This window comes from Euprymna scolopes, chromosome 6 (genome assembly GCF_053919585.1).
Source record: "Euprymna scolopes isolate OS-2025 chromosome 6, ASM5391958v1, whole genome shotgun sequence".
In the NCBI taxonomy this organism is placed as follows: domain Eukaryota; kingdom Metazoa; phylum Mollusca; class Cephalopoda; order Sepiida; family Sepiolidae; genus Euprymna; species Euprymna scolopes.
In genome coordinates, this window is record NC_136487.1 from 49,790,378 (window position 1) to 49,808,907 (window position 18,530).

The following is an 18,530-nucleotide window of genomic DNA, read 5'->3' on the forward strand; positions in this document are numbered from 1 at the left end:
ATATATATATATATACATATCTTGTTGATTTTTTAACGATAAATGCGATTAGTAGCGTCTTCGCCTCGCATCGAAGCTCGTTTTACTTAGAAAATCGTCCATATTTTTTGGACGTATATAATATTTTTATTTATTTATTTTTATTATTAAAACAGTAATCTACGTACACGCATGTTTCGAAGTACACACCTTTCTTCAGCGTATCTTGACTGAATCGAACTCCGGACAATGTGTATCACAGTCCGGTGCATTAATCGTTATGCTATGAACTCCTAGATAATTGTACTGTTTATTTTTATCGTTTATAAACTTAGACTTTTTGTTGATTTATTTTTTTAAACAAAAAATACGGTTTAATAGCGTCTTCGATCTGAAACTCGTTTTTACTTAGAAAATTGCCCATGTTTTATTTGAACATATACAATACTATTATTTATTTTTTTGTTTTCTTTTAAACATTAATTTATGTACACTCTGAAGAGAGGTACTGCGAAATATGTATTTTTGTGCCACTTTGAAGTAGGGAGCTACTCTCAGGGACATAAGTTGCAGGGATCTTATGAAGGGAGATGAGTAGGAATATGTCTGCTCACGTTACACTTGAACTTCTGTACGTCAGTACAGATTGCCAAAAAGGAATTCCAAAGTCTAGCAGTTCTGGGGAAGAAACTTTTGGAGTAGAAGGCTTTTTTACACCTAGGGATCTTTACTGTGTATGGGTGGGATGTAACTGCTTGTCAGGTTTATCGAGGTATTAACGTTGAGGGGGTGCAAGTGTTTGTAGTTCGTCAAAGCATTCACCATTAAAATACTTTTAGAATAGGAAGAGGAATGCAACATCTCATCGATAGGACAGAGACTGAAGCTTAGATGACAGTTCTTGACCTATCAGGTTGGTGACTCTCTTTTGAACCCTGTCCAGACGTGAGAGACTAGTAGCAGATGCACCAGCCCAAATGTGACCACAGTACACCATGCATAGGCGAATGGTGGCCTTATAGAGGTACAGGATACTTTCAGGTGTAAGTAGCTTTCTAGCACGGTAGAGAGAGCCCACCTTCTTTGCAGCAGCCTTGGCAATCTTCTCAATGTATCTGTTCCAACTTATGTCCTCTGTCGACGTTAGACTGAGGAGTTTCAAAGAAGTACTTTCACGTAATGTGTTTTGGACCATTGATATGTTTGTAGAGAAGGTTTTTTATAATTATTTTAAGAAACAATCTCAATCTTTGCTGCACTGAATGTGACCATCCATTTGTGTCCTCATTCCACTACAGATTTGAGATCTTCCTCTAGTGTTTCTGACATTTCCTTAGATATGTGTTCATTGTTTTCCCCTCGTACCTGTTACATGGCGTGGTGTCATCAGCAAATATACCCATCTCAGAGAAAATTAATCAAGTTATTAAATAAATCCATGTCCAAGGAACCTATATCTAAAATTTCAAGGGAAATCTAGAGTTGTTTCACGCCTTTCCCTACTCCAAATTAAACGTTAAGTTTTTAAGACCCCTGGGCAGACAAGTCGAGAAGTCTTTGATTAAGCCGGATTGGGAGAATGTCTCACAAAATACTCGATGTCGCCTTCTGAAAGAAGTGGCAAAGTCTGTTAAACCTGTGCAAAGCTTCGTTTAAAAGAACATCACATACAAAACCGATTGAAATTGGCAGAGGACAGCATGAAAACGGATTGTTCCAAAGTTTTGTCCTTGGAGGAAGTGTCACTCTTGATGGCTCAGATGGCTGGAGCAAGGGATGGGTTCTAGATGGGCGACATCGCCATCAGCGTTTAAGGCGGCAAAAAGGTGGTGGTGGGATAATGATTTGGGCTCGTATTATCGGAAGTAATTTAGTTGGCCAATAGAGATTTCCAGAAGGCGTAAAAATGACGTCAAATTCTTACATAGCTTTTCTGAAGGAGCACTTTGAACCATGGCTGAAGAAGCAAAGGTTGACTTTCAGAAGAATCATTATTTTTATGCAGGATAATTCTCCCTGGCATGCAGAAAACAAAAGCAAAGAGTATTTGCAACAACTGGGGTTCTCTGGACTACGGAAGATGGAGTGGCCTGCAAATTCACCAGATTCAACCCACATTGAGAACCTTTGGAATATCATGAAGCGACGCCTCTATGCATGTGGACGCCAATTTAAGTGCAAAGATGAGTTGTAAGATGCTCTCTAAGAGGTATTGCGAGGAATAGCTGTTGACGAAATTATAAATTTGACAAATTCTGAGGACCAACGTCTTTTACAAGTCATAAAAACTGATCGCATATCTCCTACTAATTATGTCAATGTAGAAATTGCTATGTAGTTATTGTGTTCTAAGCATTTTCCTAGCTCATTTAATGTTTGAAAATTATTTCAATAAACAAGTTATGGGTATATCGTGTTTTTTGTTTTCGCAATCTCGTTAATAACTTGACACACTGAAATCAACAGATATTCCTATCTTCTGTCATAGTTTCGCTAATACTGCTTTAAATACTTTGATTTTCTGACTGCAGTAGCTGAATAGTATTGTAAGCACTCAAAGTTTCATGGATTTTTATTCACTCGTTCCTTAACTATTAAGAAAATGTAAACTCGTCAATAATTTGATACGCAGTGTATGTATGTATGTATATATATATATATATATATATATATATATATATATATATTTATATATATATATATAAACACTTTCATCAAACCCACTCTTGGCCCTCTGTCTAAGATCTTAGAAGGAATTGAATATAATATATCTAAGAAAGAAAACAGTATTTTTTCCAATGTAAAGTCTTGGAACCAGGAATTTAAAATGGTGCACTCGAACTTACAGCACGTCGACTGCCACCCACCCAGAGAAATCAGAACATTTAGTGTTGTGTCTGTTAGTTTGTTTGGCCCACCCCGTTCTAAGTGCAGACTTGATAAACGAGATCTAGAGCGGACGGTAAAACAATCAACCTTGTTGATTAGTTAGGCTCGTTCACGCCATTCAATGCAGGTATTACACGAAACCGATTCGGCTTTTCCCATCAAGCATCATCCCCAGACACCTAACATGCTAACCTATCCTTATCCTTTCAAATATCATAATAGAAATTCTGTGTCTGTATATTTGTAACGTGGCATAGAATATTGTTCGAATTGGTTTCATTGTCTTGGTGGATTCCTATCACTATGTTTCAACTGTTTTGACTACGTTCTGATTGCCGACTCTGTTTTCTTTTCATCTAGCACACACAAACACACACACACACACACACACACAAACACACACACACACACACACACACACACATATATATATATATATATATATATATATATATATATATATATATATATATTCAGGCGTACAAAATTTAATGATACAGGCCGAATTTATTGATCATGATTAATTAAGAAATTAAAAGTGAAAAGCTAGCTGGCCGGTTTCGAACCATACTCAATAGAGTTAAAACCGAGGTTTATAATGGTTTAAAAAATATAGGAGATGGAACTATGGCCGTTGACAAATAGGAAAAGCAACTAAAAAAATAAAAATAAAAAAATAGTCAGATAGAAACTTCATTAAGACCCAAAAGTTTTTTTTTCTCTTTGTTTACAAACAGAAAGTTTCACGGATTTAATATAGATGGTTTCTGAAAGTTTCAAGTGAAAAAATCAGACTGACCTGCTCAAAAACGATAACTAGTCAACACTGAATTTTAAGGCGCAGACATGGTTATTTATTAAGCAGTCCCACTTACACACACTTACACACACACACACACACACACACACACACATATATATATATATATATATATATATATATATATATTATGACAGCCCCTGGAAGAAATTAGTTTCTTATCGTTGAGCACTTTCAGTTGAATAAAAGTCGGGCAATTTAGCTCTTATGCATAAATCATCGTATAACGATTAGATCACTGTCTGACTGACGTAAAGAACATTTAAAATCATAATGTTTAAATTCAACGTTATTCCACGCGGTTAATGGTAGCGGAATGGATACGGTCTTTGCTAATCGAGCCAGAGATGTCTCGTGTTGCCGAGTTCGAATCGTTCGACTGGTGTTAATCGTGACACCCTGCACTGAAGATTCCCGAAAGGATGAAACACTAGTGTCTGTAGGTATTTAATTATTATAATAAAAAATAATTATATATATATATATGTGTGTGTGTGTGTGTTTGTGTGTGTGTAACTGTTTATATCTCTGTGTGTGGATTCCTTCACTATGGACTCCGAAACGGTTAAGCTGATTTTTTAAAAAAATCTCCAGAAATGTACTTTAATGCTTGAGATGATTCTTAAAGAGGTTTTTGCCAGAATGCCTTCGACACGTATCGAAAATCAGATTGAAGAAAAAAATGATCGATTTGGATCCAAATTAACACCCTTATACAGCATAACACCAGAAGTCTATTTGAGAAGTTTTAATGCTACGCAACCAGAAGGAACCGGCGTAAAAAAAATCAACAATAGGTTCTTTGATTAATGCATGTGCGCATTTGTTGAATGTTTCTGTTTAGGGCATAACTGAACTATGATAATTGGAATTTGCATGTTAAACTTTAATTCAATCCATTATATACAATAATTCTTTCAAAGTAACAGCATGTTCTCTACAGTGCAATGTAAATAACAATGTGTTGTTGACTAGATCAATGCGGGGAAGCGTGTGAAACTTCTTTCTGGTGCAACGGTGTTGGTCATCGATTTGATCGAAAATGAACGATTTCATCGATTTCGATGATAATAAAAGTATTGAAGTGTGGAATACCCGTTGATTATATATATATATATATATATATATATATATATATATATATATATATATATATATATATATATATATATATTGTAAATGGTAATTATATAAATGTAAGGAATTATGTGAAGTGTCAGAACATCAAGACAATCTCACCTGATCTGTAGGCCGTATAAAGGAAACGAATCTTTGGCATAAGGCTAATCGTTTTACTAACGACTCGCACGTATATTCGGTTCGATGTTGTTGAAACAGTGCGTACATTCTTTGTATCGCAGTAACTTGCTATTAGCGATTCTTCCACGGTTCGTCCGTCGTAAACCTCAATGAGGTTTGAATCACATTCTTCCGGCTTGTAGATGTCAACCGACAAAGGTCGAAGGTTTATCTAGAAGAAAAAAAATTAAAGAAAGAAAATTAAAAAGTAACTACAACAAATCGAGCTGTTAATGATAATCAATTTAGTACAGGTAAATTAATAAATTTTACATAAAATAATGCGGTGCAAGAGAAAAGGATCGAACTATTAGAGAAGGTTGGACTATCGTGCTATGGTGTAGCGATGTCTTGATAAAAAATAAGGGTTTTTAATCGGAGATTTCTGCATTAGCATACAATTAAGTAGAAGATATAAATTTGCATTAGAAGCTAAGTTGGAGCTGTGTGTTAAGTATGTTACGTCACAGGCCGAAAGTTACTCATAAGACGTGGCGAGTAAACTCATTAAATATTTGTACTTTTATTGAATCACAAGAGGACGATCGATATATTTTATTATTTCTGTTCCCTCTCTCTCTCTCTCTCTCTCTCTCTCTCTCTCTCTCTCGCTCTCTCTATCTCTCTCTATCTCTCTCTGTAATAAAGGATAGTTTCAGACTATTATGTGCGTACTTTTATATTGTAAAAAAGAAAACAAAACCGAAAAATATATCATGGCTGCGTTATTATTGTGAAACATCTGGATTTTAGATAACTCGAACCGAAAAAATTAAAGTTACAACGGTGTAAGTTTTAAATAATAGGCTGTACTCTTAAGCCTTGTTAGAACATCGAAAAGAATATATTGGTGTTGCAATGCTATGTATAATCTGTACTCACAATTGATGAAATAGAAAGCTGGTTTCTGGGATCATAGACTATTTAAAACTCTGAATGAAGTAAAAGAAAGTTATGCCCATATATGTTGTAAATGGGAGGTTAGATTTCACTTCTGAGTGAAAGTAAAATCATGCATAAAACTTTCTATGCTATAAAGACAATAATTCAATGATGAAATAGTAGGGTAAACTGGTTTAAGAGTATATTGAAAATACAGTATATTCTAATCAAATAATACTACTGTGTAGAGATACTCACAGCAAATTGGGAGGTAATGGTGGATTGTACGAACCGGATATCATTAATATTGCATATTACTAACCGGATCTCTTGTAAATGTCCGGTATATCTGGATAAAAAATGGCGGATACTTGTGTTTCTATGTTACCGAGCTGAAATAAAGCTATTATTTAGAAACCATTCTTTACATTGGTAGGAGAGGGTTGTTTGTAAGTATTATCTACTTTCATCTAACAATTTAATAAACAAAAATAATTTGAAAATACTATTTTTTTTAAAAAAAACTATAATTTGGATGGGTTTCCGTGCGTTTTTAACGGCGCTTGGCATATTCCGATAGCAATATCAAGTGCCGGTCGAGCCCGAGCGGACATTTACAAAAAATCCGGTTTGTAATATGCACAATTAGCGACTTCTGTTTCGTACAATGCACTAGTACTGATTGGGAAATAGTAGGCTAGCCTTAACTTTCATTATTCTCTATTATAGAGTAAATAATACCACAAAGTCATAAATAATACCACAAAGTCATAAATAATACCACAAAGTCATAAATGATATCACAAAATCATAAATTACATTCTCAAAACACGCAAAAAAAGAGTTTCAAACCTACCTGACTACCCGGGGGTACTCGTATTTCCCAGGTGCAATCGAGTGGTGCAACACCGCCGGCTCTTTTAATAGCATTAATCACATAGTACGGAACGTCTTCTCCTGATATGATCCCATCGTGTTCTTTAACGTCGATAAAAATTCGACAAACTGCAGAATGAAAAAAAAAGACAACAGAAAAAATATAATGATTACAGTAGTTGTCATAAAATAAGTAATAAAAAACAATAAAGACGTAAATACGTGTATTACTTAAAACGTAATGCATGGTTTATTTTTTACCGAATGAACATTAAGGTGTAATGCATAAACATATATAAAGTTAGAAAAAAATTTACATGATAGTTTTCTTAAAAAATGAATATTTAACGGAACGAATGAAAATAAACTACTGGAAGGAATGCTTTTTTTAAATATTTGTGAACGAAATATCAACAAAATTTAAGATTTGATAAACATCTTATTTTCAAGGAGTTCTCCGTACTACCAAGCACATGATCTAAGTAATTTTGTTTAAATTAGGAGTAATTTCCATCCATTCGTGTTTCAATAACTTCCAAAGGTGATCCTGTTTTTTTGGAATTCTTTTCTGGTCCTTTTCTTCAGTTAATTTCTAAATATTTCTTACTAGATTCATATCGAGGCTCTTAACTAAACACTTCATCAGAACATTTCTTTTTTTTTCCGCAAATAAAGTCATCACCTTCTGAGCTTTATCCAGCATAAAAATAAGAGATTTATAAAGAGTATATAGAGTAATCGGGTTTGTATTACTGTACACATAGATTCGAAAAAGTTGTCAAAAAACAAATATATAACAAATAAATATTATCAAAGGCAAGATAAGTTACTTTTCTACCAAACATGATACATTTTTTGCGTTTTTATTCAATGTAACATTGTTTATTCAGCTCGAAAAACATGCAGTGTTTATCGATGTATTGGAAAATTTAAAATGGCGCCCGACACTCACTTTAACATGGTAAGTTTGGGAAAAGGTGTTATAAATAATAAACTAGACAAAATACTATTTAAAAAACACCGAATATATGTCAATTTATGTCACGGTAACATGTATTGAGCGAATTTCTAACAGTATTTTGTCTAGTTTATTATTTATAACATCTTTTCCTGAACTTACCGTGTTAAAGAGAGACTCGGGCGCCATTTTGAATTTTCCAATACATCGGTAAACACTGTATGCTTTTCGAACTGAATAAACATGTTACATTGAATAAAAACACGAAAAATATATCCAGTTAGGTAGAAACATAACTTATCTTGCCTTTGATAACATTTATTTGTTATATATTTGTTGTTGTTTTTTTTACCACTTTTTCGAATCTATGTGTACAGTAATACAAACCCGAGTAATCTTAGTATCACATGCTGCTGAAGAAGCCAAATCTCAGCATTGACATTGCCATATGTTTCAGTTAAAAAGAGAAACTCCTGCGGATGAAATCATTATTCACACCATCACACTGGCGGCATCAAGCTTAATGATGTTCTTGACACGTTGAAAAGATCTGTTTTACAGTAAATATATGTTTTACTATCAGAAGAAAATATATAAGGATATAGTCCTTTTGACCACTGTACACTCTTTAACCTTTATCCCCGGGTTGCCTCTGGGCCTTAATAAGTGATGATTCCATTGTATATATATATATATATATATATATATATATATATATATATATATATATATTTGTAAAAAAATACATCTATACTCATATAAAATCGTTTTTTCTTTTGTGTGTATTGATATTCATATTAAAACCACTCTTTTCTATTTATTTAAAAAGAAAATACAATTTTCTCATATATTGGTTATGGAAATGCGTTCACTAGCAAAGGATCTAGCTAATTTGCATATTTTAAACATTCATTTTAATTAATTCTCTATTAGTTTTTTCGGTTTTTTATGGGATGATCACCTTTAGTTTACTATTACGTATAATTATATTCATGCAGATATTCTACATGATTTATACTTGCATAATATTTGCGTAAAATCTTTACAGTAAACAAAAAATTGTTTCTATATGTATTTATTTATACGTATATATTTTTGTTTAATCTATTAGTCTATCTATCTATATATCTATAAAAGTGAACGTGTCTGTGTATCTGTTTGTCTGTGTGTCTGTCTGTGTACATTTCCCTACGCAATAACTTTGTCAATATTAAATCTACAGACTCGAAATTTGATATACAGGTTACTGAGATTTGGAAAAATCTTTATGATCGGTTTTCGACCAGGGATTTGGCTGTTAAGGGGTCAAAGTTAAACGATTTGACCTTTGAAAACTCTGCCAAACTCCTAAGAAAATTTTTGGCTTAAACACTTGAAATTTTACATATAGGTTTCTTGGATATAGATCTTACTTAATAACTTGATTTGAGCCCAAAACAATAAATTTTAAGGGGTCATAATAGGGGTCAAAGTTAAAAAAAATTGGTCTTTTTATTTGTTTCTTTTTTTGTTTGTTTCTTTTTGCTCAGCGTACACCTCCAAACACCCGGGCAACGCCGGGTATCCATGCTATATATATATTTGTAAACATCTATATCTATATATATATAAAGTCTTGGACTCGTGACTAAAATGAACATTGTGCGAACATTGCTTCTCGCATATCCCAGGCGTGATTTTTAGTCTCGCTATAAAATAAGAGGAATATATATATATCTTTATGTATATTTTTATATACAAAATGAATGCACCTTGATTTTCGTTTCAACAGCGTTTCTTTTCTTGGGGTTGGTCTGTCTGAATTAAAATTCCACTGAAACATGATATTTGTATAATAAACAGGCTATATAACTGATCTATCATCCATTGATCACTCTTTAATAATTACACAGGTTTCAATGGATTTACATCTAGAAAACCAATCTATACAACCATTATATATATATATGTGTGTGTGTGTGTTTGTTGTGTATTTGAAATTAGTATATTAAGGCAGCATTTTTTAATTCAAGCAAATATAGAGTATATTTTAGTTTTCACTTTTAATTCTCATTTTCGCTCCTTCGCACTTTTACCTCAACACCTGAGGATGATTCGGGGACAAATCGAAAGCGCCCGTGGCAGCAATAATTATTGAACTTGTATTAATATTTTTGATTTTGATACAAAAAAGATTATACGGAAAATCGAAAAATTAAAAAAGAAGAATCATAAAGCAAAGTGTCTCCGTTGCATCTAATAATATTTGCTTAAATATATATATATATATATATATATATATATATATATATATATATATATATATATATATATATATAAACAGATTCCAAGAGAAGAATTCATCTGGTCTGGTAGAGTATCAGGACAGTATCTAGTAGGCATTCACGTTTTCTCCTAGACATTCAAGTTCCCTTTTTCTTTCTTTCTCCCTATATATATATATATATATATATATATATATATATATATATATATATATATATATATATATATATACAGGGTGACCCAAAAAAATACAAAAGTTAAATGGAGGCCATCTAGAACATATATTGAAGAACAGAGAAAAAAGGTCAAAGACCCTAGTGTTTTGATGTGATAGTTTGAATATAATGAACTAGTTATGACCAACGTTTCATTTCATTCGGACAAAACACTAAGAAACGGGGCCTAATTGGAGTCGGGGCCTATATATATAGTGAGAGAGAGAGAGGGGGGGAGTGTGTGTCCAAAAAGTCACGGAAAATTTTGAACTCAAGTAGATTCTTCATTGTTAATGGTATCTTTCTGTGATGTTAACACAATCTGACTAAGACGTTGGGAAATTTACAACAACAAATGCAAACTTGAAACTGTCTTTATTTATGTAAAATAATGTCTTAAATGTTGCCCATTTTAAGCTTCGCATATTTGTGCTCTTTCCAAAACATTATTCATGACAGATTGCAGAATCTCTGGATTACGAATCAACTCCCTTATTTTGTGTCTGATGTTTTCCTTCAATTCTTGCAGGATTTGAGAAGTCAAGTATAGTCAAATCTGGGGAACGTTGTGGCCATTTGACATTGCCATAGCGATAGATAATATTGTCGCCAAAGCATTACCTGATTTTTGTAAAACAATTTCACAACTTGCGTACGTTGTTCAGTACTATGCTGATTTATAATTAATTGCCGAAACATTATCTGTAAAATATCTAAAATATTGAAAATATAATCATTAATAGTATAATGACAATGATTTGCAATTCTTTTAGTCACTTTTTGGACAGTTTGTATGTGTGCGTACGTGTGTGCGTGCCCATGTGTTTCGTGTTTACTTACAGATAGTTGGTTATGCGTGATTTATAAGAATGTTCCTCTGTACTTACCCGTCTTAAATGGGTCCCGACTGAACTTCGAACCTGCAAAAGAAAACAGATAAAGTGAATTCAATGCTCAAAACCCGCAGAGCTATTCCAATATAAATGGGGTTCTCTTTGTTTTATCATCTCATTTTTGTTAACCTATTTCAATATTTTTAATAATTTTTGTTATCAAATTCTATAACCTCTATACATATTGTTCTCCCATTTTTTAAACTTAGCAAATTTTTATAACTTTTATAATTTTTTGTTCATGGCATTATAAAATCTGTTATAATTTTTGTTTTCCCAGTTGTTAACTTTTATTATGTTTTTTATCCCATTATTATAAATTTTATAATTTTTGTTCGATCATTTTATAACTTTTCTAATGTTTGTTATCGAATTTTTATTACTTTTATAATTAATGTGAAGTTATTTTTATTACTTTTATAATGTTTGCTATCCCATTTATATAACTTGTATATCATTTGTTATCCCATTTTTTAAACATTTATTATGTTTGCTATCCCATTTTTATCATTTTATTATGTTTGTCACCCCATTTTTATGACTTTTATTATGATTCTTATTCTATGTTTAAAACTTTTCTTATTTTTGTTATCCAATTTATATTACGTTTTATGTTTTTATTCCATTCTTATAACTTTTATTAAGTTTGTTATCCCATTTTTAAAACTGTTATTATGTTATCCTATTTTATAACTTTTATTATGTTTTATCTCATTTTTAACTGCTATCATTTATAGTTATCCATTTTTAAAACTTTTATTATGCTTGTTATCCCATTTTTGTACAGTTTATAATGTTTATTAGCCTATTTTTATGACTTTTTTATTTTTTAGCCCATTTTATAACTTTTATTATGTTTGTCATTACACTTTCAAAACTTTATTATGTTTGTTTTCCTTTGTTTATGACTTTTATTATGTTTTCTTTCCCATTTTCATAACTTTTATTATGTTTGTTATCCTATTTTTAAACATTCGTATGCTTGTTATCCCAATTTCATGCCTTTTATAATGGTTATGATCTCATTTTTATTACCTTTGTTCTGTTTGTGATCCCATTTTCATAACTTTTATTATGTTTTTATCCCATATTGTTACGTTTATTATGTTTGTTATCCCATGTTTATGACTTTTATTCTGTTTTCTATCCCAATGTTATAACTTTTATTATGTTTGTTATCCAATGTTTTAACTTTTATTCTGTTTGCTGTCCCAATGTTATAACTTTTAGTATGTTTGTTATCCTATTTTTAAAACTTTCTCATGCTTGTTACTCCATTTTTATACATTTATAATGATTTTTATCCCATTTTTTCTACCTTTTATAATGGGTTTCATCCCATTTGTATTTCTTTTATGTTTGTTATCCCATTTTTATGACTTTTATTATGTTTGTTATCCGATTTTGACTGTTATTTTGTTTGCTATCCCATTTTATAACTTTTAATATGTTTGATATCTCATTTTTATAACTATTATTATATTTGTTATCCCATTTTTATAACTTTTATTATGTCATTTTCATGACTTTAATGCTTATTATCCTATGTTTAAAACTGTATTATGTTTGTTATCCTATTTGTATTGCGTTTTCATGTTTTTATCCCATTTAAATATTATGTTTTATTATGTTTGTTTTTTATAAATTTTATGTTTTTTATCCCATTATTATCACTTTTTGTTTGTTATCCCATTTTAAAAACTTTTATTATTTTTGTTATGCCATTTTTATGATAGTATATTTAATATTTGTTCTAGATGCATTTTCATTTTTTATTGCGAAAGCAAACAAATCTTTTTTTCAACTTTATTTAACTTATATATTCCAACAGGTATCTAGATTTTTTTAGCCGGATGGACATTATGCGGATACATATTCGTTTAAAGTCTCCTACTGAAATTTATTGTCGCACTTTGTATCACGAACTGTTTGCAGTTTGATGCTTTAGTGTAAACAGTAATAAAAACTTCATAATTTATTTCATAACAAAATCCAAAAAATCATATAACAATGTCGAGAAAACCAACGTTTAAGATTTGAGAATGAACTTAATTAAAAACTCAGTTAACCGTAAACATTATAACGAGTTCTTTAATGATTCTGATTACAGTGCATTTCTTACCGTTGCAGGAGTACCCAAAACGTTGCTGTATACAATCTTGAACTGCTTTGGAGACTTCGGCTCGTTGATAATTTTTAGCAATGCCCAGCGGTATAAGTTATAAAATATTATCTAGCATGAATGAGAGTGACTCAAATTTTCGCTTTTTTTCCTTTTTTTTTTTTTTTTTTTTTTTGGCTACCACAGAAATATATAGGGGACTATAGATTGGAGCTCAGCTGAGCACTTGCCATGAAAATAACGATAAAACCGAGACAGGCTCGCAACATGCCCTCTATGGAAAAGAGGCTGCAGGGAAGAGAAAAGGACATCGCCCACTAGGCTACGAAGTCTATTCGGAACTCTGTCAAGGCAGGATAAGATCTTCCTAGAAATTCCTGCCTAGATGTGACAGCAATACTCCATCCTTGGACATACCTGGCTCTTATATAGGTAGAGAATTGCATCAGCAGGTAGATATCTACTGAATCGATAGAAGGATCTCACCATTTTTCCAGCGACCTTGGCAACAGATTTGATGTATGAGTTCCATTTTAAATCAGGAGTAAAGGTCAAGCCCAGAAGCTTTTCAAAACATGGAGCCTTCCCAAAACGAGAGTCATACAGTTATAAAGTATGATCTACCATAGATGAGGGCTACCCAAATTTTCGTTTTTTTTTCTTTTTTTTTTTTTTGCTACCACAAAAATATGTAGGGAAGGATGCCACTATTCCCCCAGGATTACTCCACTCTTGATCTTCTATCTTATAATACTGAGTGCTTTGCAAGTAACATTAGTTGGGTTTTTATCCTTACTCAGACGAAGATAGAATCCTGTCCTCCAAAATATTAACTAGGAGCCGGATCATGTTGCTACATGAATATTATTTAATTTATAGATTCAGAATGGATCGTGAGAAGTTTACTAACTGTAGTTAAAGATCGTCTGATTATAGGTCCTCATAAGACGCATGAGTTTCTATTAGTGCGTACTTGTAGCCTATGTCGACTGGAAATTGTTGTCGTTCAACTGCCCGGCTCCATTACTTCTCGTAAACAAGAAAAACACAAATTTCACGTTAATTAAACAATGTTTTATATGAGTTTGCAGAATGAAAAGAATGTCTTAGTAAAAGAATTTCAGCTGTCAATCCATCCAACTGAACAGAAAAGGAATGCATGTGATCTTTGTTCGTAATAATGTTTTTTGTTGCTTCTTGCGCATGCGTGGTTGAGTTGTCCACCGATAAAGACACTTGTACTTTGGATTCAGATCTATTATAACTGACATGTTTTAGTGCAAGCATTGGATGGGGATGTCAGTTATATTGGAAGGCAATTGTGATAGGCGGAAAGAGCATTAAATGCCAACGAGGGCAAAATAGAAAATGTGAGTGGGAATTTGTTTTTTAATATGCGAATATATCAGTAAATGTAAAAACACAAGTAAACGAAATCTAATATATAAAACTCACTATGTCTGTATGTCTGTCTGTTTTCATATTTTCAAACTATCTATTCCGTAAGTAAAAGTCACAAAGCGACGCTAGGGGCCTCAAATGATTGGATTGTTTATGGACATTTAGTCAGTTAAAATAGTTTTAAAAGGGGTCAAAAGGGGTCAAAATTGATTTTTTTAAATACATTTTGTGCATTCATCTTAGTTTATTTTTAATCGGTTTATGTGCGTGTCACGTTGGTAGAATTTTGTTCTCGGTTTCGATTTTAGCTTATGGTACCCAAATACATTTTTTTTTACTTTTGAAATCAAGCCTTTATGATGATATATATGAAATCTGGACAAATAAAAATATCATATTTAAGCGTATTTTACAATCAGGCAATGCCGGGCGCCCCTCCCCGCTAGTAAAGAATGATAACATAAAAGTAAGAAAAAAAAGCAAATTGAAAAATGAATGAAATGAAGAAAACCCGAAAGAAAAGAATGAATAAAAGAAAGAAAAGATAATAACTAAATAAAAGAAAAACGAATGAAAGCATAAATTAATAGAATAAAGAAATAAAAACGAAATAAAGGATACATAAAAGAAGGAAAATATATATAAGGAATAAAAAAGGAAAATGAATAAAAAATGGATTAAAAGAAAGCCGAAAAGAAAAGTCTGACGATTTCTTACAGGAATGAAACGTAACATTCTGTGTAGTTTAATTACTATATATTTTCATAACTTACTACCATATATGTGTGAATGTATGCGTGTTTGTGTGAGCAGAAGAAAGAGAGAATATAAATTAATTGCACACAATAACTTCCCTTTAATCTGTTTCGATGAGTAAGAAAAATATCTTGAGCCTAGCAGTAATCTAAGCTAAAATAAGTATTTTCAGGAAATAAGAACTGAGGCAACATAAAATATATCCGTAAACAAAGCGGAAATAAAAACATGCTTACGCAATCTAGTATTTTTTTTTATGTCAAACGGTTGCAATTTGTGTCTGAGTTTTACTATCCGACAATATAACGTAAAAGCTTTTCAGTGTTCTGATTGTGTAAAATTAGTACAATAGATTTTTAATTACAAAATTTTACTAGATTGTTATAGTATGCAGGAAAGTTCAGGAGATATAAAATATTATATTTCATTGTGACTTTTACTGTAGTCACTCCGACTTCTGTATTGGAATTACTTAGTATAATTAGCAGACCAAATAATGGTGAAAGACTCGGAAATGCGAAGTTTTTAAAGCATTTACTGATGACTAAAACATATACTAAGCGGAATTTTATATGTAAATTTTCCTCACGTAGGTATATCGGCCAAGGAAATAAGGGAACATTTACTTATTTAACTATTTTATTTTAGAAAACAAAAAAGATTAGATGAAAATATATCCATCCTAAGAAGAAGAAGAAGAAGAAGAAGAAGAAGAAGACGCCAACATTTTTTTTTTGGGGGGGGGGTAGATAAAATGCAAAGTTTTTTATTTTCTCTCGGATAAAATGAAATCAGAAAGCGAAAGAAGAGCGAGTTGTGCATGAACAGACATTATTGATGCGAGAATGCGCATGTGCACAAAGTAAAAGCAACTCAAAATTGAGAAGCAGCTGTTTACAACGGACCAATCATGTTACGCCACGTCATTTCCCGTCATGCCGGTTCACGTGCAAAGTAACAAACTTGTCTCTAGACGGCTGTCTCGATACTTCAAATCTCGACATCAATCTTCAACGTGAATAGAGGTGACAATTTGAAGTTCACGCACATACATATACAACCCCTCAGTCTCTCTCTTTCTCTCTCTCGCTCTCTCTTTCTCTCTTTCCCCCCTCTCTCTCTCTCTCTCTCTCTCTCTCTCTCTTCATATATATATATATATATATATATATATATATATATATATATATGTGTGTGTGTGTGTGTGTGTATGTGTGTGTGTGTGTGTATTTTCTACTTGTCACATAAGCAGTAATATGCTGCTACACATTTATGAGCATGTTTTGGTCAGCTAGTTATTAGCAACTAGAAACCTCTTCAGGAGATACCGCTTATACGAAAGCAAATAAACTAATTTGAACACCCGTCACAGGATTGGTAAAATTTCTTTCCAAAACGAAACACTTTTGCATCATTTTATTTTCCCTTACGAATATTAAAATTATGATATCACAATATTAAACCTTGGATGTAGAACTTATTCGAATTTTGATAAAAATACACTACATGATTTCAATTCCCTGAGAAAAATATCTCAAAATAAATCTTAAGTTTTATGTGTTAATCCGTTAATACTGCTATACATTACAAGTCTGATTAATTAACATTTTCAAATAAAATCGTGTGCCCTAAAATTCCTTTAAAATAGTCACAAAACGCTTAAAGTTGAGGAATATTTATTAATTTATATTTAGTTATTGTGAAAATTTCAAAAATGTCGGTGGTGTCTGAAATTTCATAAAAGGTTTCCAGTTTTTCTTTACTCACTTTGCATAAATCTAAATTAAGTAAATATAGCCCACATTTTGAACGTCATAATTCTGGCTGCGTTCAAAATTTTATAATAATAATAATAATAATGATAATAATAATTCTTTATTACATGGATTTTACAAAAAAATTGTTGTTTTTTCTTCGGAGGAATAATTAACTAGCAAAAACATCCATCGACTAGCTATAACATTACTGGCTAATAAAGAAAACATTGAAAACTGTGGTTTCGAAGAATGATGCTCGAAATAGTGTAACATGTATAAAACGTGATATTAAAATTGCAAATATTAACGAATCAAGATGTTATCGGATAATAATAAAATCTGATAAATGAAATTGCTTGAAAATTGGCAAAGACCGCAAAATCCGTATTGTTCTTATAAATATATCCATAGGCTTGATGTGAGAACACTTTGACTTAGTATTTGATATCAATTAATAAATAGTCTTCACATTTGAGTGTTTTGACTAATTATGTATATATATATATATATATATATATATATATATATATGTGTGTGTGTGTGTGTGTGTGTGTGTGTATGCACAACCCACATATATATGCACCCCCCACATATATATATATATATACGCACCACACACATATATATATACACGTATATATATATATACGCACCACACACATATATATACGCATATATATATACGTATCCCCACACATTTATACATATATACAGGGTGACCACAAAAAAGAGGAAATTCAATTGTTTTTTCTGAGCATTTTACAGTCAACGGAGAAAAAAAAAGTCCAAAGACCCTAGTGTTTTGATATGATGTTTTAAATATAATAAACTAGCTATGACCACAGTTTCATTTCATTCGGACAACACGGTAAGAAACGGGGCCTAATTAGAGTTGGGATCCGTTTTTGGGGGTCACCCTGTATATACGCATCTCACACACACACACGCGCACATACATACATACACACACACACACATACGCACATATATATATATATATTATTATTATTATTATTATTATTAAATACCTACAGACACTAGAATTTCATCCTTTCGAGAATCATCAGTGCAGGGTGCCACGATTAAGACCAGTCGATAGATTCGAGCCCGGCCTCATTAGCAAGGACCTAATCCATTCGGCTACCGTTAACCGCGGAAAACGCTGTTGAATTTTAAACATTTATTTTTAAATGCTTTTGAATATCTGTCAGATGATGATTTAAACACACACACACACACACACACACACATATATACATATATTTAATTATTATAGTAAAAAAATAATTATATATATATATATATATATAATTATTCCAATTTAATATTTTCCAGAGGTGGAGCAACCAACGAAATTTAACCAGGTTAATGCAAAATTGTCCAATATTGAAGCAGGGCATGATATACTGTTTATTTCT

General features: G+C 31.8%; 1 protein-coding gene across 1 annotated transcript in view; it reads right to left on the bottom strand.

The window, feature by feature from the left end:
* LOC145277644 (neuropilin and tolloid-like protein 2) overlaps positions 1-18,530 on the bottom strand; it is a 752,093-nt gene that overhangs the window by 7,590 nt on the left and 725,973 nt on the right. Inside the window, exons 5-7 of the mRNA XM_080129228.1 lie at positions 11,071-11,103; positions 6,726-6,874; positions 4,928-5,159 (exon numbers count right to left, since the gene is read on the bottom strand). Of these exons, the coding sequence (XP_079985354.1) occupies positions 4,928-5,159; positions 6,726-6,874; positions 11,071-11,103 (414 nt within the window). The remainder of the gene's footprint in view (positions 1-4,927; positions 5,160-6,725; positions 6,875-11,070; positions 11,104-18,530) is intronic.